Raw genomic sequence first — 18,970 nt, 5'->3', positions numbered from 1 at the left:
GGCCGATTCAACACCAAGCTTCAAGAGAGAAGAGCGGGGGATTAATGGAAGCATGCATGGGTGATGTTCAATTTGATCATAAGGGCGTTAGCGGCTAGCCAGGCAGTGGTGACGACGACCGCAACAATCTAAGGCAGATCCGGCCCAGAACGATGGAAGACTCTCCATTAGAGCTAGTGAACAACATCTAGAAGCTAGACTAGACCGACGAGAATGTATACAGGAGAGGTATGATAAAGTACGGCGCGCACGCAGCGCAACAACGGAAGGGACTGAGGAAGAGGGTAAGGGTGAGGGGTACGACAAGCCGACCGCCGGTGATCGTGCAGAAGCCCGGTCCGTCCGTCCAGAGTCCGATAAGCGCACGCCCTTCACACGCTTGCGACGATCCTGGGGAACGAGAGCATGGTCAGCGTCCGGCAGAACCGACAGAGTGGTGAGAGCAACATAGAAGTGACAGAGGGGTGAACGGGACGAGCGGAGGCACTCACTCTTCCGCCTTGTTGAGCGCCTGGATCATCGACACCACCTCCTTGCGGCGGTTGACGACGAATTCCGACTCCTTGAGGAGGTCCTCGAGCACGTCGGGCTTGTAAAGCTCCTGCAAGAGTTGTTGCTGCAGCGTCTCCTTCGAGTAGTTCACGAGCGTGAGCGAGATCGCCTTCGGGATCATGTCGATCATCTCCCGCTTGACGATGTTGAAGTACGAATGGATCAGCAGCTCTGAGGCACGGTCAGCGGAGCGGCGTGCGCCGAGCGAGTAAGGGCTGCGCACTGATCACCTCCGTCTCCATCGTCTCGCGCTCGCTAAGCGCAGCCTGCGGCTTGATCACGGTCGGGGGCTGTACGTGCGGTCAGCGTCAGGATGTGGGAGCGGCTGCACTGACAGCGCCGCGTAAGACGTTCAGCAGAAACTCACCGCCTCCATGACCGCGACACCTTTCTTCTTCTGCTGGTTTTTCGCGAAGAACGAACCAAAGAATCCCGGCTCCTCCCTCATGTCCACGTCGAGGTCACGGTTGTTGTTGATCTGCGCCGGGGAGACCTTGTTCTTGTCCACGCGCTCCTGCGGCTTGTTGGCGTTCATCCGCTCAGTGACGATCGCCATCGCCTTGTGGCCGTTGAGGAAGTCGGGGTGGGTGGTGTTGACGTAGCATGCTTGCATGCTGTACACACCTCAGCTCGGTCTGCGCTACCGACGAGGGCAAGGGCACACTTACCTGACCATATCGGTGACAAGCTTCGTCGTGGGTGTCATTGCAGTCTTGAAGAAGTTCACGACGACGGAGTTGAAGCGGTCACGCAGCGCCGGGAATCGCCTGAATGCTTGCTGTTGACGAGTCAGCGCTAATCCCACTCCACTACGACAGGCCACCCACAATCTTGGCGAGAAGCTGACCGAGAATGCGGATGAGCTCATCGTAGACAAGTTGGCAGCACTTCAGAGAGGGTTCCTCCAGTCTCCTAATCTGCTGCTTGACGATCTGCTCGAACGCCTGGGTGCCCACGAACAGCGACGGTGTCGAACCAGAGGAGTTGTAGAGGAGGAGCCGGACGTCACCATCTTTGACCTGATCGAAGGGGTCGATGGTCTTGATGCCATTGCTGAACAGCTCGTGGAACACAAAACTGATACGTGCACCACCAGAGAGCTCGTTCAGAGACAGGTCGTTCGTGTTACCGTCGATTGTCGTCCGGAACTCGGAGCAGAACTCCGTGATCACGGAAAGTACAATGCTCGACGAGCTGGAGTCACCAAGAGCACCACCCAGCGTTTGAAGCTCCTGAGTGTACTTCTGGAGCTGTTGGGAGATACGGGCTTTGATGTCGGGAAGTGTCGCACGGATGTGCGCCATAAGAATCTGGGCGGACGAAAGGTCGGGGATGTGTCGATACGCGTACAACAACGTCAACACGTACTACATTCAGCTTCCGCGCAAGGAAGGGGGTTCCACAGTATTGCGCCTTGTTGGAGTACGACTGGTGGCCCTCGAAGAACTTGCGTTCCGCATCGAGAGCAGAGGAGATAGGCTTGTTGGTGTCGATATCGCGTTGACCACGGTTGACCACAGGCACGTAACCGAGGCGCAGTGGGATAACGCGACCAGCAAGGATGTCCACAACATCGGTACCGGTGTCCCTGAGAGCCGCCTTAGCACGAGCGCAAGTCATGATGGACAATGAGAGGAACGCACATGAGATCGACCTTTGTTAAGACACCAATTGTCCTCTGACCCTCCGGATCGACCTCGCGCGCCATCTTCAAACCATCCGAGTTCGCCAAATCGCTATTCGCAGGAGTGACAGCGAGGATGATACATGCTGGACGGGAGATGTACTTGAACAGCATGTCCCTGATTTGTTTCTCAATATCGCGCGGCTGGTCTCCGACGGGGACCTTGGTAAGACCGGGAAGATCGACGAGGGTAAGGGTGAGGACATTGGGGGAGAAGATGCGGAGGTTGATGGGGAGAGGAGAGATGCCGGCGTTCTTGCCAGTCTTCGCCTCGGTGTCGCGGACGATCTCGTCACGGATCTTCGTGAAGTCGAAGAACTTCTGGCCAGGGAGATGGAGGAACTCGCCCCACTCGTCGGGGTTGCTTTGTGGGTCACTCTTTAGGTCCTCAGCGCTGGTCTTCGCTGTGGAGGGGGTCAACTCTATGATTTCTTGGTAGGAAAGATCCTTTCACACCTGAACCGTTGGCTCCAGCGGTAGGTTTGCGGTTCATGAGTTGGAGAACCTGGGAGGGAGAGTGAGTGTGGAGAGTGCGCGATACAACCACTACATACCAGTGGTCTACGGGTCACAATACCGGAACCTCGAGGCAAGAAATCCCTTCCGACGATGTTCTACGCGCACAAATAGGTGAGCGCAAAGGCTAACCAGAGCGACCGTCAAGGACGTACCTCGAGCACACTACTTTTCCCGCTACTCTGACTGCCGAGCACACAAATCTGAGGGAGGTCTATTTGGGCGGCGGAGGAGCCGACAGCGGAGAAGACATCTTGGAGCTTGTTGACAACATTTACAATCTCGTTTCCGAGACCAGAGGTCGCCATGGTGGACAGAGGGTAGAGGGGAGGGAGGAGGGGACGTGGATGGAGAAAGACAAGAAAGAGCAGATGATACTCGCGGGCCACACCCTCTCGCCTAAAGACGCGCGTTGTAAATTGGGCGCCTATACGACTGCGTGTACTGCGGGCCTGCGGCGCTGCACTCTCTGCTCCGCCCTGTAGCCTTGAGTTGTACACCTTCCCTCCTGCTCCCAGTCACTTACTCCCTGCTGTAATTGCGGTACGCGGCCTGAAATGATCTCGTCGTGTCTTACCGCAGCAAGTGTCCGACCCCATTCTGCCCTAGAATGCATCATCACTACGCGTAGACTTCGAAGGCGCGAATGTGATATTCGAACCCGACTTGCTCGTCAGAGATCGGCATCAAGACAACATGGTGGACTCGTATTTGAGTGCAAACAGTTCTGTCGTGAATCATCCAGCGGTGGGCTTACGGCATCCGCTGTAAAGTACCGAACTCTAGGCCAACTCGAAGCTTCCAGATGTCCACCGCTCCCCCACGAACGTACAGGCAAAGGTCCTCCGCCATTACCGCCATCCTTACTCTGCCAGCCCCTTCCCCCTACACTCTTCACTCCACAAGCATATGAACCCCGATGTCTGACCCGGCCACAGACGGTGACTCCAAACTCACGCCTTTGGAGCGAGCCCTGAGAGACAGCTTGTCACCACCCAAATGCCGCGACGTGGTTCTGTACGCGTTCAGCCGACGCACCGTATACGCCGATGGCACGATCAAAGTCGATCATCCACTCCCCATCGCGGCCATAGGCAGTGTCCTGAAGGAAACAGAGCATTTCTCGAAGCGTGCGTCCGTATGCCCTTGACTTGATACCCACCATTGATCGGTCCGCAGTCCTTACCTCTGGATTCACCGAGACCAATACCGACTCGCCGACGACCGCAATACGCCAATTCGCCTTCGACAGCGAGTACGACTACGAGACTGACAGTGATCTTGACGAGTTCGATGTCCCCGGTTTCCCACCCGAATCAGAAGCGAGCTCGTCGTTGAAAGGCAAGGGCAAGGCGTCGGATGACGGAAGGGTCTCAGCGGACCTCTCCTCGAATCGACACCAGATCCTCATTCCCAACATCGCCCATCGCACGTAAGCTGCCCGTAGTTGTAACTGGTCCCTTGACGATACTGATATCTTCCAGTCTCAAAGCATGCATCTTCTACCTGTACACCGGCAAGATCAAGTTTCTTCCCTTGATCTCGGAAGGCGGGGGGGAGAGGGCGTTCGCGATGATGACATCATTAGACGGTCCTCCGGCATGCTCTCCCAAGTCAATGTATCGCTTGGCAGACACGGTATGCAGCCGTAACCCAGTCACTCCGTGTTCGCCTTCCTGACTGGTTGTTCCCGTAGTTTGGCATCAATGACCTGCGAGACAGCGCTTACAGAGAAATCATCTCGAGACTCAATATTGAGAATATTGTAACAGAAGCCTTCTCGAGCTTCTTTGCCAGGTAGTGTTGCACTTTCTTGACAATGTGGTCGTTGCCTCATACTGATATACGTCATGCACTCTAGATACGACCGACTTCGTGAACATGCTGTGTCGTACCTTTCTAGGCATTATTCGAAGCCCTCGGTTCAAGGAGCGCTGCCAGCCGTCATCGAGAAGACCGTTTTAGGAGAGCTTCCACATGCTAGCGGAGTATTGCTATCTCTCCTTGGACTGCGCGTTGCTGTTGGCGCAGCCCCGTCAATCGAAACATCGCCTTCCCCCACTATACTACTCTCTCCTATCATCCCCCAACCTACCATTGCGCACTATCCACCATTACCACCAAACCAATCCCAGAACACTAGCTTACCATTGATACCCCTAATCCAACATCAAGTAGTCGACTCACCTATCTTATCCTGGTCGTCTCCACTTTCTGCCCATCCTGTTCCTTCTGATTGCACCTATGATACCTCGGCAGACGAGCTCGTTGTGGACAGCCAAGTGAAGTCGACGAATAGTGTAGAGTACAAACGGAGGATTGTAGGAAAAGCAAGAATTATAGCTTCAAACAAGCTCAATGATAAAAGCAAACAAGTGCCAGGGAAGGGGATGAAGGGGGAGGGGATGAAGGGGGAGGGGAAGAAGGGGAAGAAGGGGAAGAAGTAGAACTTGATGTGTGCTCACAACTGTCTTAGACAAGTCAGCTCAGTCTGTGTTTCACTTATGCGAACAAAGGGCTTTCCATGTGACTCTTATAATGCAGCTTGCCTTACCTCTACCCGTCCCCGCTCCGATTCTTGCGATAGCTTTCAATTCAATCTTCGTCGCCAGTGAGCAAACAACATACTGTGTCACTGCGTGGTCAAGACCATTCTGTGACATCAATTCTTGTTCCGAGTCGCGGCTCGACAGCTTGGGTGCATACTCGAAGTTCCCCTACGCCAGGTTCCTCATCAGCGTGAATATCGCTCCGGCCTCGGAACAAGCTTTGGGAGACTCCATGCTGCCGTCCGATATTCGCGACGTACAGCTGGCCAGTGCCCGCGTTCAGCTGGTGAACGGTGCATCCGATTGTGATCGAAAAGCCACCCATCGTCGGCATCCGGAATGTTCCGAAGGAGGAGGAGTACTGCGCTACTCGTGCGCATTCCCGCCCGTTCACCATGTGACAGTCTTGGACTCTGGATTTGAAGAGGCTACATCTGGTGTACTAGGCTGTATACAAGAGCACGCACTTGGGGGCGAGTATGACTACGAGGAAGATGGTTATCTGGATGAGGAGGAGATGTCTGCAGTGAACGTTGCGTCAGAAGGCGAGGTGGGATTGTCTCCCGGTGGACTGGTGGAGTTCACGGTCACCGGTGCGCGGCATCAAGCGCTCAAGCGCTCAAGCGTTTGTAGTAGTCTCCGGACTAGCTAGACAGACTTTCCATCCCAACATGGGACACCACACATGGAAATCGTCTACATTCCTGTCCACCGTATCCTCTCGATCCCGCTCAAGATATCCTACAGGCTCGGGGCCCTCGTGTTCTATCTTTACACTGAGACCTTGTTTAAGTTGTGAGAGGCCCGTTCAAGTAGTACTGAGTTCTGGCGTGCTAACTTGTCAGGCGATCAAGAGGGCCGCAAGTGCAAGAACATAATCATTGCCTGGCAGAGCCCGAAGACTTCGGACGCCCATGATCACGATGGCACGATCCACCTTCCCCTCGCACCTACAAGCACCGACGCTTCTATCACGATCCACGCGCCAGGTCACGTATGGTGGAGGGAAGGAAAACCAGCAGCTCCGTCTGATGGTCTAATCTAGGGGTTGGTATCACCGTGATCATTGCCAATCGTACGTCAGTGAAGTTGCCTCCCGGACCCGTGCCATAATTGGGTTCTGTCAAAGGCTGTACGATATCAAATGATGGCGCTTTCTGCTTCACAACGTCAACCAAAGTCGCTCAATCGCTCTTCTGACCTGTTCCTCGTCCTCCATCTACTCGTTACTTCATCTTTCGCCTGTTTTCCTTGGACCAGGCACGGTGGTAAGAGCTCATGCGTCGTGCATGAAGCCGTTTTCACTAACTGTAGCTTCGATGACTAGTCTCGAAGGAATCGGCCACGATGTGGCTTCTCAGCACCGACCGAGCCGAACTCCAATTCTTCTCTTCCCCCACTGCAGTCAGTGGCGGTTATGCCATCCTCTCCCATGTGTGGGAGGGCGACAAGGAGCAAACATTCCAAGACCTCCGAACCCTCGACCTGGCATGCAAGGCGCTGAGAGTGAACCCGCGGGACCGCGTGTCCGAAAAGATCCGACAGACATGCTTGCTCGCGGAGCAGTACGACTACGACTGGGTCTGGATCGACACCTGCTGCATCGACAAGACGAGCAGCACCGAGCTCTCCGAGGCGATCAACTCCATGTTCCGCTGGTACGCGTCCGCGGAGGTCTGCTTCGCCTACCTCGCCGACGTCCCCAGCGACTGCGTCCTCGACGCGCCCGACTCCGCCTTCCGGCGCTCGCGCTGGCACACCCGCGGTTGGACCCTGCAGGAGCTCATCGCGCCCCTCTTCGTCACCTTCGTCTCCCAGGACTGGCAGATCATCGGGACCAAACTCGAGCTCGCTACGCTGCTCAACAACATCACCGGCATCTGGACAAACGTGCTTACCAACCAGGCATCGTACTCCACGAGCGGCGTCGCCGCGCGCATGGCGTGGGCCTCCAAGCGGATGACGACGCGGGTCGAAGACGAGGCGTACTGCCTGATGGGCATCTTCAACGTCAACATGCCAACCATCTACGGCGAGGGCCGACAGGCGTTCCAGCGCCTCCAGCAGGAGATCATGAAGCAGTCGTTCGACTCGAGCCTCTTTTCGTGGGGGCGCTGGGCCGCGCACTGGGTTAAGTGGGAGCCAATGGAGAAGCAGCACATGTACAACTCCTTCCTCGCCCCATCCCTCACCAGCTTCTTCCTCCTTGCCCCATCGCCATCAGTTTTTAGTGGCTCCAGTACGCTCCGATACTCCCCCAATGCCACGTATCCTTTGCAGCCTTATCTGCCGTGGCAGTGGAAACCTGAGCACGTACGTCGCTCAGTAATTTCTGTCTGTGATCTTTCACTCATCGTCTGACGAAAAGAACGAACCGGAAGACGGCGAGAAGCGGACACTAGGGCCCTTTGGTGCCCTCGAACTTCCCCAGTTCCAGAACACCAACTATGGGATGAAGTGCCGCTTCCCCACGTTCGAAGTCAAAGGCATCACTGTCGCCATGATCATGGCCGACGATAAGCGCGATCACTACGGCATCCTCCTGCATCCCACTACCGAGCACCTCAGAGACTCGTCGCGCGTACGTTACAACGTCGGGTACGGCTTCAAGACGGACACTGGCATCTCCTACGTGCGCCTCGTCAAGATGGGCAACGACTGGTACAACCTCTCCTTCCTCGGTGAGCCCGTCAAGCCCGAATGGCGCGACCTCTACATCATCGACTCCTTCCCCGAGTTCCGCAAGGTGGAGCGCCTCACCATCTGCTACGCGCTCCACACCATCCTCCCCGCCCCGCCCATCCGAATCCCGCACTGGCTCATCAACCGCCTCGTCGCGCTCGGCTTCGAGCCCGTCCGCGCGCCGATCATCCGGAGCACCCCCAAGGACGGCCCGCGCGTCCCGCTCGTCGCGCAGCTCACCTTCGTCGACGTCGCCAACAAGGAGGCGGTCCGCCTCCGCTTCGGCACGTGCTTCCCCCCAGGCTCGTCGTCGGAGGGGGACGCCGGCGCCGCGGCGCACTGGGCGACCGCGTACCCGCAGCACGCCGCGAACTGGAACGACCCGATGGGCGCGGTCGAGCACGACTGCGCGACGGACCACGTCCGGGACTGGCCCGGGTGGGCGCGCGAGTTCGTGGACGGGCCGGCGCGCGCGCGCGTCGTGCGCCTCGCGTTCACGCGCGGCAAGTTCGCGCCGGACGCGACGCTCGTGCTCCACATGGAGCTCGCGGGGAGCGTGTGGGCGGGCATGATGGCGCGGAAGAACGTCCACTTCCGGCCCCGGGCGGAGAAGGATGTGCAGGCGATCTTGGCGGAACAGGCCGCGGAACGCGCGGTGGCGGACAGGCGACGGGAAGAGAAGAAGGATGGCGACGCTGGGCGGGCGGATGGTGCAGAGGGAGATGGGTTGGTTGAGGCGATTGGTGGTCTCGCGGTGTAGTAGGGCCCCCGGTGCGATTATGCGAAGTCTGTACTTGCCACTCTGCTGAAGCGCTAAATATTCCCGCGGCGCAAGCGCCCTGGAACGCGCGCGTCCATCCCCCCGCCGATGTGAATTCCGTCCGCGACCTTCCAAAACTCGCAAGCGCGGCCACGGCAAACTTCCGACCCATGGCATTAGATTGTACCACCGCAGCAACATATCCCATTTTCTTCTGCCGCAGCACCGAGATAATGTGAACTCCTGGTGCGTTATCACTCATCAGTCCCATTCTACGATGCGAAGCGCTGAGATCTGTATTCCACGCCCTGGTTCTCCAGACTTCTCTTCAGTTTCTGATCATCACTATATAGGACCTGCTCCTGCCCTCGTACTTCCCAGTCACCCCACCCCCTCCAGGCCTTCTCCGCAACCATGACTACGAGCCTCACGCCGCTGGAACGTGCCCTTATGGCCTCTTTGTCGCCTCCAAAGTTCCGCGACGTGCACCTGTATGCATTCAGCAGGCGCACAGTCTACTCTGACGGCTCGATACGAGTCGACCATCCGCTTCCGATTGCCGTCATCGGATCGGTCTTGAAGAACACAGAGCACTTCGAAAAGTGTACCTGCGTTTTCCCCCTTTTCACGTACTAGATGAGCTGATTTGAACTGAAAGTGCTAGGGTCCGGCTTCGCCGAGAGTGACAAGTCACACAACGCCACTGTCCGCCAATACGCCTACGAAAGCGAGTATGACTACGAAACAGACAGCGACCTGGACGAGTTCGAGGGTTTTGATCCACCGCCGGAGCCTCTCTCCGGTCCGTCGATCAAGGGAAAGGAGAAGTCCAACGCCGAAGGGAGCGAAGTCGTTCATGGAGAGCCCTCAGTTGAACTCGAACACCGTATACTCCTCCCAAACATGGCGTACCGCACGTGGGTCCATTTCACAAAGAAGATGGCACCAGACTCCATGTCTAATACATCTCGCAGGCTCAAAGCTTGTATCTTCTATCTGTACACCGGCAAGGTGAACTTTTTACCCCTCAAGTCACAAGGCCAGCAGGACAGGGAGTTCTCTATGCTCACCGCGGCGGACTGCTCTCCACCAAAATGCTCACCGAAGTCAATGTACCGCCTAGCAGAAGCGGTATGTCATGGTTCATGCATTTATAGTATCATCATGTTGATTTCTCAATCCCTGGTTTTGTAGTATGGCATCTCGGACCTACAAGGCCATGCCTACCAAGAGATCATATCGCGTCTCAAACCTGAGAATATCGTCGAAGAAGCTTTCACGAGTTTTTTCGCCAGGTAAGACGCAGCGATAACGTGCGTAGAGGTACTGAGGCTGACCTGAACACACCAGATACGACCGTCTGCGTGAAGATGCCGTGTCGGTTCTTTCGACCCACTACTCGAAGCCAATGGTACAAAAGATGCTGCCAGCCGTCATTCAGAGGGTCGTGCTTGGGGAGCTTCCCCACGCCGGGGAAACTTTGGTGTCTCTTCTTGGACTCCGGGTTTCCGTCAACTCATCTGTCAGGCCGTCGGCAGTACCTCCTAAGGCGTCGATCAGCACAAAACTGGCTCATCCAGCTGCATCTCCTGTTCAAGTGACCTCCCCACGAGCCGCAAGGAACGTACCCAAGGACACTGCACCCTCGAGTGGACGAGTTCTTGGTGCGACACCCAAGGCATCTACTCCATCTGGCAAGCACCGCAGTATACCGACCGCCGCCCCGTACCAGGAGAGCAGTACCCGGTCCCAGACCGTCTCCATTGATACCAGTGTTTACCAGTCGACGACCGCATATGGGTCGTTTTACGAAGACTCCGACGAACCAAAATCGGCAGATCCGTATGAGTGAGCATGTAGGACGCCATCGTGTACACACGTACTCCAATTCATAGAACCACATGTCAGTCCGAGCGGCGTCCCTAGTCTCACATCCCCTGCTTCGCCCGCCTCCACACCCGCGCCGGCACGCCAAACACCCCGCCGCGCCGGCACACCTCCTCGAGCGCCGCCGCGCCGACGTCCGTGGCCACCGCGCTGCCGACGATCTCCACCGCGACCCCGCGCGGCCGCGCGGCGTCGAACGTGACGCCGATGTCGACGATCCCCGTGATCGGCGCGCGCTCGGGGCAGCGCAGCGAGATGCGCGCGGCGCGCCGCGGCGCCGGCGCCCCGAACGCGTCCATCCCGCCGTCGCCGTCGCCGAAGAGGGACGGCTCGGGCTGCGGCGCGGGCTTGAGCACCGTCGGGAGCGAGACCGCGACGGGGATGTGGCGCGGGGTGATCGTGCCTGCGGGGCGCGAGGGTCAGCGAGCGGGGGTCCGCAGTGGACGGGGGAGGGGACGGACCTCGGAGCACGGCCTGGAGCTCGTCCTCGGTGGCTGGCGCGGCGTCCGTCTCGACGTCTGCGCTAGGGGGCGCTGGGCCGGGTGCGTGGGGGGCGATGCCTTCGGGCGCCCAGGTGCAGCTCGCGAGGGTTTCGTTGAGCCAGCACTGTTCGCGCACGATCTGGGCTCGTCGTCAGTGTTGAACAGAGGAGACGTGCGGGCGAGGGCGACGCACCTCGAGCACCGCCCACACTTCCTTGAGCGTTCGCACCGGCACGGACTCGAGAATGAATCCAGGTTCGTCGGGACTCGTCAGACGCAGGTGCAGCGGTGGATGCGCCGCCGTTGGAGAAGTCTGCCGGTCACAGAGTCAGCACTACATCGACTGCGTCAAAACCAAACCCACATATAGCGCAGTGTAGCGTTCAGGCGGGATCGGAGTTTGTGGGTTGAGCTGCCTCCAAATGAGTCACCGACCAAGCCTCTCGACGGAGCCCGCTCACCAGCAGATCGACCCAGCTCCCCGCGCTCATCCCCATCATGTTGTTCACCTCCACGTGCTCCATCCCCCGAACGGGTTCACCACCAGCTCGATCTCCCGCATCCGCCCCTGACTCACGACCAGCCCCGCCGCCTTGCCGCCGTCAGTGAAGTCGAGGATCCACGTGAGCGGCTGGCCCTGCAGCGCCGCGACCTCGCGCGCGGCGGGGAACACGTACTCGACGCGCTCCGCGTCCCCGACGAGCGCGTGCAGCGGGCGCGCGTCGATCGCGGAGAGCGAGAGCCCCTCGGCGTGGTATGCGGGCGGGGGGGTCGGGGAGAGCACGAGGGTCGCCACGGTGATTCCGGGCTGGCGCGGGGGCGTCGCGAGCACGGCGCGCAGGTGGTGGAAGGGGACGTCGAGTGCGGGTTGGTGCGCCGCGAGGGGCTCGGAGTGTGGGGGGAGCGGGGTGGAGGACTTGAGGAGTTTGAGGTAGGCGAGCGGGGAGACGTATGTGAGGAAGGAGATGGAGGGGGTTGTGAGGTACGGTAGCGGGAGCGCGTGGCCGCGGAGGAGGAAGACGTCTAGTGGCGCGACAACGGCGCCTTTTTCACCTCTGCGAAGAGGTGAGCGCGCGGGACGAGGTAGAGCGGAACGAGCTTACTTCATGATGACGTTGGCTTCTTTGCCGGCGAGCGTTTCGATCTCGAGCGACATCTTGTCGATGAAGCTGAACCACCGCCCACCGCCCTCGTTTTCGCTCAGGGCGAGGTGGTCTAGCGTCATGAGATACGACAGGTACTTAGATATCTGGCTTCCTATCCGGGCCGCCTCGACCGCGTCGCGTTGGTCCTCCTCTTTCTGCACCTCGGCCAGAAAGGCCCGGATGGTGCTTGCGAGGAAGCCTTCCATCGATTTTGAGCGCCCAGAAGACGAGTCCGAGGTGCTGTTAGGGATGGCGTACGCCGTCTTGAGCGCCATGACGTCGATGGCGGGCCTTGTGGGATCCCGACGGTCGATGGAGAAGTCGATGTCGATGACCAGCACCTTTCCCCCGAGAACGACCGCTATTCGACCATCTGTCTCTTGCTCGTTGAAGGCCTCCATGCCAGCAGAGGTTCCCCAGTGCAAGAGACGTTTGAGAAACCAGTCGACGACTTCTATGCGCTCCAGCGGGATGTCTTCTCCAAATGTAATGCCTATTCGTTTCCGCAGCGAGCTGACGACGTGGCGGACGTTCTGATCTGCCTATAAGGGAGCGTATGTTTAGGAATACGGGCCGCGGAAGAGTCTGCAAGAGCATACTTGCTGCACAGTGTGCGATATTGATGACTGCTGACGGTAGAGAGACAATAGTTTGGGGTTCGAGAGAGGGAGAGAGTGGTGTGCATTTAGCGACATGGTCGCCTTGTCGGTGGTTTCGATGATGCGCCTCAGTGTTGCCGTCAGCTCTTCCGGAGAAGACGAGAACGGATGGGTGGAGTTTGAAGAGAGAACCTCCGGGGCGGTGAACTGCTGAAATGCAGAGAGGACGGTTGGAGGCACGACAGTGGCCTTTCCGTCTGCCGCGGACGGTCCGCCGACCTGCGATGCCATTTCTGTGGCGGTACTTTTGTCAGTTTCCCCGCACAAAAAGGGTTTGGGTGCGTACCTTGGTGGTGGTGGTGGAGGTTGAACAAGACTCCGTGGGCGCTATAATGCCCGCTTGAAATGCGGAGATTAGATTAGATCTGCGGCAATGCCACTCAGTCACAGTGCGCACGTCGTGTCTTGCCCCTTGCCACCACCTCTCGACACTCGATTCATTCCTCTGCACGCGGCCCCTCTGTGCTCGCTGTCCGGACTTGGCTTCGTGGAGAAGACTGCTGGGCTGTCTACCTCGTGACCAGTCATGAGTCGTCGACTTCTTGCTCATCAGAAGTTGGATAAGTTCGTCGTGTACGCCCGGCCTGTCGAGGGCGGCGAGAAGAGAACGCGCTCGCAGCTTGTTCCACGCGAGCTCCGTGCCCCTGCGGGCCTGCTGCTGCCAGATTCGGAGCCATGTGCCTATTCGCCCCCGCTGTCTGCTCTGCTGCCGTCAGCCTTCTTGTGACCGCATGCTGTCATTTGACCGTACGGCGCACATCGGGTCCACATGCCGTCCTCTGTCCTTGCTTCCTCCACCTCTCCGACGCCCCGAGTCTCCGGCCAAAGTGCCTGACGTTCTCGTATATATCCCCATCCCATGCTGCTGCTCCGACGCAGGCTCCTCCTCGCTGCCCCGCTGCTCTTCATGCTTCTCGCAAGCCTCTCGCTCTTCGCTCTCTTCGCCCGCCGCGCCGCGGCAGCTGCGTCCCCGTTCGTCGCGCCCCCAGCCGAGCTCTTCTCGCCCCTTATCGCCAAGAAGGTGCTCGCGACCGCGGAAGCGTTCCCGAGCCCCGCAATGTACCCGCAGTACACGGACCGCGCCGAGGGCAAGTGGATTTGGTTCGGTCCTGACTTGTGGACCACCGGCTTCTTCCCCGCGACGCTTTACGCCATGCACGCCCGCACGAAGCTCTGCCATCACTCGAGCGTCGGCGACGGGGACCAGTGGCTCGCGCTCGGACGCTCGTGGGCCACACCGGAGATCCCGCTCATACACAACAACATGTACATCGAGCACGACGTCGGCTTTGTGAGCCAGCCGTTTCGGGACGAGCTTAAGGTGTACGCATGCCATCCGTGAGCACGTATCACTGTTTTGAACCCTCTGAGCGCAGAAACCGGGACAACCAAACTGCAATTTCGGCGGTGAACGGGTTCTCAGACGACCTGGCGGCACGGTTCAGCGAAATCGTCGGGTGTACGCGTAGCTGGGACACGGCCGACCCTACGGACTTCCAGGTGCGTTCCGTGCAATCGCATTGTGCGTTGCTGCAACCGAACATCCAACTATTTTCAGGTCATCATTGACAACATGATGAACCTAGAGGTGCGTCTAGCGTAGTCTTTACGACAGATCTGTCTGATGGGCCGTCAGATTTTTTTCGCGAACGAAGCCTTGACCGGGAACCACACTCTACGCGACATGGCCATTTCTCATGCCGACAAGACCATGGCTAACCACGTCCGTCCGGATGGTTCGAGCACCTCTTCGGCTGTGCACGTCCCTTCCTAACATTTTTGGCATATAGGCGGCTCCTTTCATGTGGTTGAATACAACTCGACGACTGGAGTCGTGATAAAACGGAGGACTGCCCAAGGCTACGCGGACAACAGGCAAGCCAACACCGCCCCAGTCATGTGTGCTTCATCCTCACTGGGTCTCTTAGCACATGGAGTCGCGGTCAAGCATGGGGGATCTACGGCTTCGCGAACAGTACGTCTTCGAGTTTATGCGTGTTCCCACTCCCGGGCTCACGGCTCTGTTAGTGTACAAGCGCACACAAAAGTATGACTACATCCAAACCGCACGTCGCATGGCCGACTACTTCCTCGACAACCTCCCCGACGACGGCGTGGTCCCCTGGTGCGTGTCCCTGCCCGTCTTACCCGAAATGCTATGACGTCATCGCCCCTGCAGGGACTTCAACGCGCCCCTCGACCCCCCACGTCCCGCGGACTCGTCTGCGGCGATGATCGCCGCGAACGGCCTCCTCCTCCTCGCAGAACAGGAGACCTCCATCTTCAACCCCGTTGGCGCTACGCGCTACACCAACGCTGCCATCAGGGTGAGCGTCCGGGGTTGTTCGGACCGGCGTGGCATGATGCGAAGGATTAATGGCTCTTCTCGAATAGCTCATCCGCGACAACACCAGGCTGGCGTGGGCGCCGACGTGGCAGAGCTTATTGTCGAACGGCACTGTCAACAACCCGCAGCACAATAACCTGACCGGGATCATATACGGTATGCCGTCTTTAGTCGTTCCCTGAGTTGCTGACAAATTGTCTGGTTGGGCGAAGGCGACTACTACTTCATCACTGCTGGGAACACGCTCGTCGAGAGAGGGCTCGCGAGCTGCTGAACGTGGTGCATGGACACGGACTGGACATCATGATATCATGAACTGTCGACGAACGTCCGCGGGAGATTCTAACATAATAGCTGCTTTCGTCGATAAGCAGATTGCGGCTCGAAACCTAAATATGTCTGCTGGGCATGCATCAGTAGACGTGCATTGTCTTGACCGTGTGCCGAACGCGCGAGAACACACGCTATCGGCGTGAACAACCCCTGCAACGCAGAGACGGCTTAGATCTGATACCCTCTTGCGTGGTCGCGTGTGGTCAGTGCCACCGCCGGCCGCCTCTGAAATCGCCAGAATCACCTCCAAACTCCTCCGACTACCTTGCTCCCGAATCAAGCTGTACCTTCCATTCAAGCGACCGAGTCCCTACGCACTGCACCACTAAGCGCCATTTCTAGTCCAAGCCTGCATCTACCAGTGTTTACCAGGAGAAGGACAAACCTCAGCCTTCGTTTCACGAAGCTCTGGAAGACCAAAATCGGTAGATGTGACCGACCGAGCATGTAGGACGCCATCGTGTACACACGTACTCCAATTCATAGAACCACATGTCAGTCCGAGCGGCGTCCCTAGTCTCACATCCCCTGCTTCGCCTGCCTCCACACCCGCCCAGGCACGCCAAACACCCCACCGCGCCGGCACACCTCCTCGAGCGTCGCCGTGCCAACGTCCGTGGCCACCGCGCTGCCGAAGATCTCCACCGCGACCCCCGGCGGGCACGCGGCATCGAACGTGACGCCGATGTCGATGGTCCCCGTGATCGGCGCACGCTCGGGGCAGCGCAGCGAGATGCGCACGGCGCGGCGCGGCGCTGGCGCCCCGAACGCGAGACCGCGACGGGGATGCGGCGCGGGGTGATTGTACCTACGGTGCGCGAGGGGAGGGGACGGACAACAGTTTAGGGTTTGAGAGAGGGAGAGAGCGGTGTGCATCCAGCGACACGATCGCCTTGTCGGTGTTTTCGATCATGCGCCTCAGTGTCGCCGTCAGCTCGTGTGGAGAAGAGGAGAACGGATGGATGGAGTTCGAAGAAAGCACCACCGAGGCGGTGAACTGCCGTGAAATGCAGAGAGGACGGTCGGAGGCACGGCCTTGCCGTCTAGAGCCGCGGACAGTCCGCCGACCTGCGACGCCACGTCTAGGATAATTTTTTGATCGTTTTCACCGCATCAAAGGGTTTGGGTGTGGGCGCTCGACTACTCGCTTGAGAGTTGGCGATTACATCAGTAATTTCCAAAATGTCTCAAACTCTCGGATCTCTGACACATCTCACGCAAGACATTTCAGATCGATGAGAGGTGAGGAGACATCTCAGACGTATCTCAGAGAATCCAGCAGTGATCGATATTTGAGTGCACACTAAATCTCTATTGAACGGTATTGCATTGTCACAAGTACATACGACAAATTGTGGCTTTGGACAATGAGACAGTGCGGGAGCCCCTCCCGTCTGCCGCCCACACGACCTCGTCCACAACACCCCAGAGTGTCTCGATCCCCGCGTCGACTGCGGCGTCGACGAGCGCCTCCCCTCTCTGCCCGTCCTCGTTCTCGCGGTCCGCGCACGCCGCCTCCTGCAGTTCCTCCGGCCGGAGTTGCGTGGGGAGCGTGGTGGGCGCGAGAAGCATCGTGCGCAGCGGCCGGCCGAGGCACCCGCACCCCGTCGCGAGCGCGGTGAGCTTCGCGAATGTGGCGGCGACGAGGGTGCGTCGCCTGTCGCCCATCGGGCCCCAGTGCACGATGAGCCCCAGGAACCAGATCCAGGAGCTGAGCGTGGCGAGCCGCGGGCACGGGAGGGCGCCGCTGCCGCCACCGCCGGGGACGAAAAGGGCAGGGGTGAGCGCGTCGAGCTCGTCCATCTTGGCCATGCCGTGGTGCGCGCGGAAGAGGAAGACGAGGGTGGCCAGCGCGGGGGTGTGCGTGAGGAAGGAGGGTGGCAAGAGGACGGGGCTGTGTTCGACGTCGAGATCGAGGACCCAGATCGAGGAGAATGGGATGTGTGTGGGGAGGGACGTGCGGCGCAGAGGCGGACTTGCACCTGAGCGTAGTCACCGAGCTATTGGAGTGTCAGGGCGAGCGCAATTGCCAAGGTGGTATCCATGCCAGCGAAGATAGATGTTCTAGGACACGGGGGGTCAGCGATAACCAACATTGTGGATGTGAAGGATGGGGAATTGGATGGTACAACAGTGAAGGAGAAGCGGGAGTGGTATAGGGTCGGGAAGAGGAGGAAAGAAAAAACATTGAGATAGAACGACTGCACTCACGTATGTTGTGTCCGTAGTGCGGTAGCGCTTGACTCCGACCGTCAAAGTGGCGGTCATCGGAGAGTGCGGGGGCATAGGAGTCGCGGTCGAACGCGTCCTGGGCAGAGGTGGACCATTGCGGAGGGGGTCGTTCTTGACCTCGAGTCAACGGCGGTACTCCTCCACGCAGCAGCGCACTGGGAGGGGCTCCTTCTCCTGCTCGAGCTCGTGGATGTGGACCGGCGGCCGCGGGCGGGGGGATTGCGACAATCTGTTCAGGGTGACGCCTGCGAGGTGAGCGAGGTGGCGACGCACCGGGTGAGAGTAGGCGACGTGGGTGAGGTGGCAAGGCGGGCCGAGCAAGGTGGGCGACTCTGTATGGAATAGACCAGCATAAAGGCACGGTAATCACAGAGTAGAGGCGGCAGCATGAAGGATAGAAGGTGCGGGAGCCTCCCGTGGAGGGAGAGGACGAGGAGCGACACGTGTGCTGGCAGCGCATGGCGTGGGAATCTCAGTCTCTGCTCAGCCGGACCGGGACTCTGCCAGCGCAGCCTCGACTCGTTCGCCACTCCCACCCTGGCCTCGCCCTTGCCTTGGTCACGCTCCATGCAAAGGGTCAGAGCATGTTCGGCGGCCCGCTCGTCGTGTTGAAAGGTGCGTTTTAGTCCTGATTTTCTTGGTCGTTTGGGACGCTGACGAGGACGCGTTGGAGGTCCCTCACATCAACTCCCTGCCGCTCTTCGTCAGCCTGCCCGACACCCGTCCTGATCCACACGCTGTATCTGTCAACCATCGGTGAGTCCGTCCCACTTCACCGTCCCTCCACACCCCGATCTCCGTGATCCATGTCCTACCAGTCCGCCCAACTTTGGAGTTCTCGGGGCCGTTGACAGCCAGTGTCCGACACTCCGAAGACGGCGTTGCGAGCGCCAGCGCCAGCGTGCTCATGGGTGTGGGCGGACGACCCCAGGGTATGAGACGACAAGTGGCCGAAACGCTGCAGGTCACAAAGCTCGTGGATGGGCTGTTCCCCGGCCAGACCTGGGATGGCCTTCGACAAGCACGTCCCAAGGTACGCTTATCTGATCTATCGGTATTGAACTCGGCTCATGGTACACCCTGCGCACGAGATCGATGCAGCTGAGCTTCTCCAAACCGCCTTTCCACACCCGTTTGGCCTA

At 58.8% G+C, this 18,970-nt stretch overlaps 7 protein-coding genes across 7 annotated transcripts; 4 read left to right on the top strand and 3 right to left on the bottom strand.

Annotated features, from left to right (window-relative positions):
• Positions 1–487: 487 nt before the first annotated feature.
• Positions 488–3,060, bottom strand: BXZ73DRAFT_54119 (Dynamin central region-domain-containing protein; the record flags this gene model as incomplete). The annotated part of the gene is made up of 10 exons (XM_048021117.1): positions 488–723; positions 776–842; positions 920–1,166; positions 1,221–1,330; positions 1,380–1,862; positions 1,921–2,140; positions 2,196–2,640; positions 2,693–2,741; positions 2,791–2,850; positions 2,908–3,060. 10 exons carry the CDS (start codon positions 3,058–3,060, stop codon positions 488–490), a joined length of 2,070 nt encoding a protein of 689 aa, XP_047873088.1.
• Positions 3,061–3,704: 644 nt separating this feature from the next.
• BXZ73DRAFT_22478 (uncharacterized protein) lies at positions 3,705–4,767 on the top strand (the record flags this gene model as incomplete). Its single annotated transcript, XM_048017651.1, has 5 exons — positions 3,705–3,882; positions 3,932–4,184; positions 4,237–4,390; positions 4,449–4,549; positions 4,614–4,767. Coding segments are annotated over 5 exons (840 nt in total), but the record flags the coding sequence as incomplete, so codon positions are not given.
• A 1,881-nt stretch (positions 4,768–6,648) lies between these two features.
• On the top strand, positions 6,649–8,743 carry BXZ73DRAFT_54122 (HET-domain-containing protein; the record flags this gene model as incomplete). The annotated part of the gene is made up of 2 exons (XM_048021119.1): positions 6,649–7,614; positions 7,670–8,743. The coding sequence occupies 2 exons, from the start codon at positions 6,649–6,651 to the stop codon at positions 8,741–8,743; spliced, it is 2,040 nt and encodes a 679-aa protein (XP_047873086.1).
• A 414-nt stretch (positions 8,744–9,157) lies between these two features.
• On the top strand, positions 9,158–10,247 carry BXZ73DRAFT_17941 (uncharacterized protein; the record flags this gene model as incomplete). Its single annotated transcript, XM_048017556.1, has 5 exons — positions 9,158–9,347; positions 9,402–9,660; positions 9,718–9,874; positions 9,938–10,038; positions 10,094–10,247. Coding segments are annotated over 5 exons (861 nt in total), but the record flags the coding sequence as incomplete, so codon positions are not given.
• Positions 10,248–10,671: 424 nt separating this feature from the next.
• On the bottom strand, positions 10,672–13,147 carry BXZ73DRAFT_92575 (uncharacterized protein; the record flags this gene model as incomplete). The annotated part of the gene is made up of 8 exons (XM_048026407.1): positions 10,672–11,033; positions 11,092–11,251; positions 11,306–11,425; positions 11,477–11,524; positions 11,574–11,630; positions 11,654–12,167; positions 12,216–12,799; positions 12,857–13,147. 8 exons carry the CDS (start codon positions 13,145–13,147, stop codon positions 10,672–10,674), a joined length of 2,136 nt encoding a protein of 711 aa, XP_047873084.1.
• Positions 13,148–13,823: 676 nt separating this feature from the next.
• On the top strand, positions 13,824–15,537 carry BXZ73DRAFT_92574 (glycoside hydrolase family 88 protein; the record flags this gene model as incomplete). The annotated part of the gene is made up of 10 exons (XM_048026406.1): positions 13,824–14,239; positions 14,293–14,416; positions 14,475–14,504; positions 14,553–14,652; positions 14,707–14,791; positions 14,845–14,891; positions 14,945–15,041; positions 15,096–15,243; positions 15,311–15,419; positions 15,476–15,537. The coding sequence occupies 10 exons, from the start codon at positions 13,824–13,826 to the stop codon at positions 15,535–15,537; spliced, it is 1,218 nt and encodes a 405-aa protein (XP_047873083.1).
• Positions 15,538–16,115: 578 nt separating this feature from the next.
• Positions 16,116–18,737, bottom strand: BXZ73DRAFT_106076 (uncharacterized protein; the record flags this gene model as incomplete). The annotated part of the gene is made up of 5 exons (XM_048016493.1): positions 16,116–16,404; positions 17,002–17,578; positions 17,808–17,904; positions 17,985–18,073; positions 18,644–18,737. The coding sequence occupies 5 exons, from the start codon at positions 18,735–18,737 to the stop codon at positions 16,116–16,118; spliced, it is 1,146 nt and encodes a 381-aa protein (XP_047873082.1).
• Between the last annotated feature and the right edge of the window lie 233 nt (positions 18,738–18,970).

The sequence above is a fragment of the Epithele typhae genome (genome assembly GCF_022376455.1).
Source record: "Epithele typhae strain CBS 203.58 chromosome Unknown BXZ73scaffold_76, whole genome shotgun sequence".
Taxonomy (NCBI): Eukaryota; Fungi; Basidiomycota; class Agaricomycetes; order Polyporales; family Epitheliaceae; genus Epithele; species Epithele typhae.
Note: the sequence above shows the minus strand (reverse complement) of the source record. Positions and strands in the feature narration are given on the sequence as shown.